The sequence below is a fragment of the Brachyhypopomus gauderio genome, chromosome 19, assembly GCF_052324685.1.
Source record: "Brachyhypopomus gauderio isolate BG-103 chromosome 19, BGAUD_0.2, whole genome shotgun sequence".
In the NCBI taxonomy this organism is placed as follows: domain Eukaryota; kingdom Metazoa; phylum Chordata; class Actinopteri; order Gymnotiformes; family Hypopomidae; genus Brachyhypopomus; species Brachyhypopomus gauderio.
The window spans coordinates 2,889,942-2,893,715 of record NC_135229.1 but is presented as its reverse complement, the minus strand read 5'-3'; the positions used below and the strand labels follow the sequence as shown (position 1 = coordinate 2,893,715).

Here is a 3,774-nt window from a genome sequence, read left to right as displayed (position 1 = left end):
TAATCTTTTTCCGAAGTCACAAGAGTCAACTTTATTAGAACTCAACTTTCTTATCTGATCTCTTACTTACATCTCTAGAATTTTGGAGGAATTTGAGGACATTTTGTGGCCGTTTTGTTCTGCATTGTTTGTTGTGCACACAAGAACAGAAACAACCACATTTTTAAAGTATGTTTGTTCATAATGTTGACATTTAGCAACTGTGTAATGTGTAATGATGGTGTAATCGGTCATGTTACTGTGAAGCAGTGGCGGAGCCACAGGGAGGGGCAGGTGTGGTAATCCCTCCCCCCCCCAACAGAGCCCTTGCCACCCCACTGGAAATGGTAATTTTAAGAGAAAATATGTATTTCCTTTCGTTCATCATTTGTATATGGACCCCCCTGATAAAGCCTTGCTCACCCTTTGTCCACCCCTTGAAAAAAAGGTCTAGCTCCGCCCCTGGTGTGAAGGAGAATCATGGTTGCCCGAACACTGAACTCTTAATGGTCAGATTACACACGTGTGTTCTGCTGAGAGAGTTCGCGAACACCGTTCGTCTTGTTGTAGATGCTACACTGGTGGCTGGTGCGGAGGTGAGGCGTGATGATATAACCTGTGTTAACTGTGTTAACTGTGTTAGCAGGGAGAACAGAGCATGTAAACATTAAGGATGCCTGCAGTTCAACCTCCCACCACTAGGTAGACCACAACCTGGCTCTACTGACTCCCACTTTGTGCTCCGAAAGCAGTAACAAAGAAGATAATCTGGAGATTAACCCTGCAGGCCTTCTTCAAGACCACAGCCTGGTCATACACACACACACACACACACACACACACACACACACACACACACACACACACACACACACACACGCACACAGGCCTGAAATTAAGGAATTGATCCCAGCACATGTCTCCATGCATTAATTTTATGCATTAGACTTATTTATGTATGTATTTATTTATTCAGACCGTGTGTTATTTTTTCATTCTCAGCAGAAAACACCACAAGCTCGAAGGTCATCTGGATCAGAAGGTGTTGCACAGGTTGTCCTGGCAACACTTGAGATTAATATAGGCGTTGAGCTTCAGCTGCTCACAGTCCGATGGCGCCATACACTTCTGGTAGTGTCCATCTGCACGAGAGGAACACGGCGTTACAGCTCCAGCGCCCTCTGCTGGTACAAGTCTTACAGTGCAGATATTGTAAGTAGTCACAATGTTTGAAAACTCATCATCAGTTGTAAGTTGGATCAGTTTGTACTCACTTCTTAATAATCACCTGTACATAATCTCTTAAACTATATACAATTATTTAATAATGTGCTATAGAAGTAACTTACCAGAATTACAAATTAACAAATTTATGTGTGTGTGTGTGTGTGTGTGTGTGTGTGTGTGTGTGTGTGTGTGTGTGTGTGTGTGTGCGTGTGTGTGCGTGTGTGTTTCAAGCTCACAAGGCCTTGTGAGGAACTTGACCGCAGCACATGCGTGTTTTCCGGCAGGACAGGTTACCGTGGTGATCTCACAGGCCCCTCCCGCTTTAGCAGGTACACACTGGTAGCAGTCCAGGCCCAAACCTGAAATGAGGGTTTCCATTTAAATGCACCATTACTCTGTTACCTAAAGAGTGGTCCACTGTCTTACAGATGTCATATTAGCTGTCTTATCGCTCCTCTGTAATACGCATAACACTCTGTGACTCAGCGCCCACAGCGTGTGTGTGAGTAAGGGATTCAGCTCTGATTCAGAGTGTGTGTGTGAGAGACACTCACCACTGACCACCATCAGCCCCAGAACGAGAGCAAAAACCAGCACCTTCATCTTACTGCGGAGAAAAGACACAAGCAGACTGCTGATGACACGTCTGTCTGCAACCACCAATCAGAACAGTCCACCTCAATACTGGTTTGAGACTTTTTCGTGATTTTTCTAGAATATCTTGCTCATTTCTGAGCATTGGTTGTTTTAGCATCACCTGTTTCTTTGTGATGTATGAAAACTGAATAAGATATTTCACCACCGTAAGCCCAGATTGAGACGTCATGCCTTACTACATTATACTCAAACTACACCCCATTACTTTTACAACTATATTTTCAATATTCACCAGTCTTACAAAAGTACAAAAAGCAAAAAAATCCAATAGTTTTTTGATAGAGTTGTGCAATAGCGTCCTGAGCAAGGTTTGGTAAAATGGACTCTAGTGAAATCCCAGACAGGAAACTTGCAAACACAGAATATGTCCGAGCATTCAAAAACCCACCTTTCTTCTGCGGCGTTGCTGTAAGCTGAGACTGGTGGACTCGGACACCTTCAACCTTTATATCTAAACATGCCATCGTCTTCCATCCTGTTGCTCCACCGTGGAGCCACTGAGCAAACAGCCCCCCCTCACACACTGGGTGCCCCACCTGCACACTGGCCTATCACACAGAGAGCCACTGCGGCGTCTGGACATTAAACATTAAACTTTATGACACTGTGTGTGTGTGTGTGTGTGTGTGTGTGTGTGTGTGTGTGTGTGTGTGTGTGTGTGTGTGTGTGTGTGTGTGTGTGTGTGTGTGTGTGTGTGTGTGTGTGTGTGTGTGTGTGTTGAGGGGGAAGGAAGTTGCACACAACCCCATTTGCCCGTCAAAGCTGTCTGTGTATTTATATTTGTTTTTCCGCAGTAATAACTGTTAGTTATAATTGCACACGTGAAATATAACAGGCAATATTTAATATAGCAGTAATTTTCCACATAACAGACCTGCTAATCTGAACAACAAGCTCGGTGCAGTTGCAGACGGGAGCTGAGCAGTGTCTCCTAGCGCAGTGTCTCCTAGTGTAGTGTCTCCTAGCGCAGTGTCTCCTAGCGTAGTGTCTCCTAGCGCAGTGTCTCCTAGCGCAGTGTCTGTCCCCGCCCTGCCGTTAGCGGCTCCATCCTAACCTTGATTAGCTTTGGCACCTTTTGCTCCCGTTACGTCCCCTAACTCCAGCCCGGGCCTGTCTGCACGCACTGTCTTTGCTGCGTCTATTTGTCACTGTCCAAACAAACCCAAACAAGCCTCTGACCCGGTGCTCCGTGCGGTTCGTCCCGGGCCTCCGGACCGCATCCCAAGCAGAATGCCTTCGACACACTGTCTACGTTCCTGCATCCTAATTCTGGTATCGGCAAAGAAACTGCCCATGAGGCAAAGACCTCTAAGCCCCCTATTATATATGCTGTGTGGAGTGACCCAGAACAGTGTACAGGCCACGTGTACCAGACAGTCCAAACTATTCCGCTTGCTTTGTTATTCACGCTTTTGTTCTGTGTAGTGGACAGTTCGTACTGATTCAAGGATGACTCGGTATTCTGGGGGAACGTAAGCACTACACTCATTTTGGGGAACAACCCAAGAGGACAAATCAACAGAGGGAAATGTCCTGAAGGAACAGTGTGTGGTGTCACGTACTAAAACAACAGTTCCTCAGTACTGTGTAGGTGTATCAGGCCATCATGCATGACTAGAACATCATGTTCTAGACTACCCCTTGGTGGGTGGCTATCCACCTCAGAACAGAAAGAGACCATCGTCAATATGGTCAGAACCAACAACTGCATATGTTTCCGACAACTACAACAGCACATCATTACTGACCACGTCACCATCAGCAACATCCATTCAGTGAGTCTATCCGGACTGGGCCAGTGACAGTGTGAAACAACTGCGCTATGAATTTGCCACTCATCATCAACCCACTCTTGGTCCCTACAACACTGTGTACATCATCACCTTCTTCAACACAGAGCACAACACACTC

General features: G+C 45.9%; 1 protein-coding gene across 1 annotated transcript; it reads right to left on the bottom strand.

Moving 5' to 3' along the window:
• Nucleotides 1-930: 930 nt before the first annotated feature.
• Nucleotides 931-2,430, bottom strand: ly97.3 (lymphocyte antigen 97, tandem duplicate 3). The gene is made up of 4 exons (XM_076981422.1): nt 2,252-2,430; nt 1,761-1,813; nt 1,443-1,565; nt 931-1,121 (listed from the first exon to the last, which is right to left on the bottom strand). Exons 2-4 carry the CDS (start codon nt 1,807-1,809, stop codon nt 1,015-1,017), a joined length of 279 nt encoding a protein of 92 aa, XP_076837537.1. The 5' UTR covers nt 1,810-1,813; nt 2,252-2,430; the 3' UTR covers nt 931-1,014.
• Between the last annotated feature and the right edge of the window lie 1,344 nt (nt 2,431-3,774).

Coding starts and splice junctions, on each gene's coding strand:
- ly97.3 (XM_076981422.1), bottom strand. CDS start 1,809: ATGAAGGTGCTGGTTTTTGCTCTCGTTCTGGGGCTGATGGTGGTCAGT. Junction 1,566..1,760: donor GGGGCTGATGGTGGTCAGTG/GTGAGTGTCTCT, acceptor CCCTCATTTCAG/GTTTGGGCCTGGACTGCTAC. Junction 1,122..1,442: donor CAAGTTCCTCACAAGGCCTT/GTGAGCTTGAAA, acceptor CCTCTCGTGCAG/ATGGACACTACCAGAAGTGT.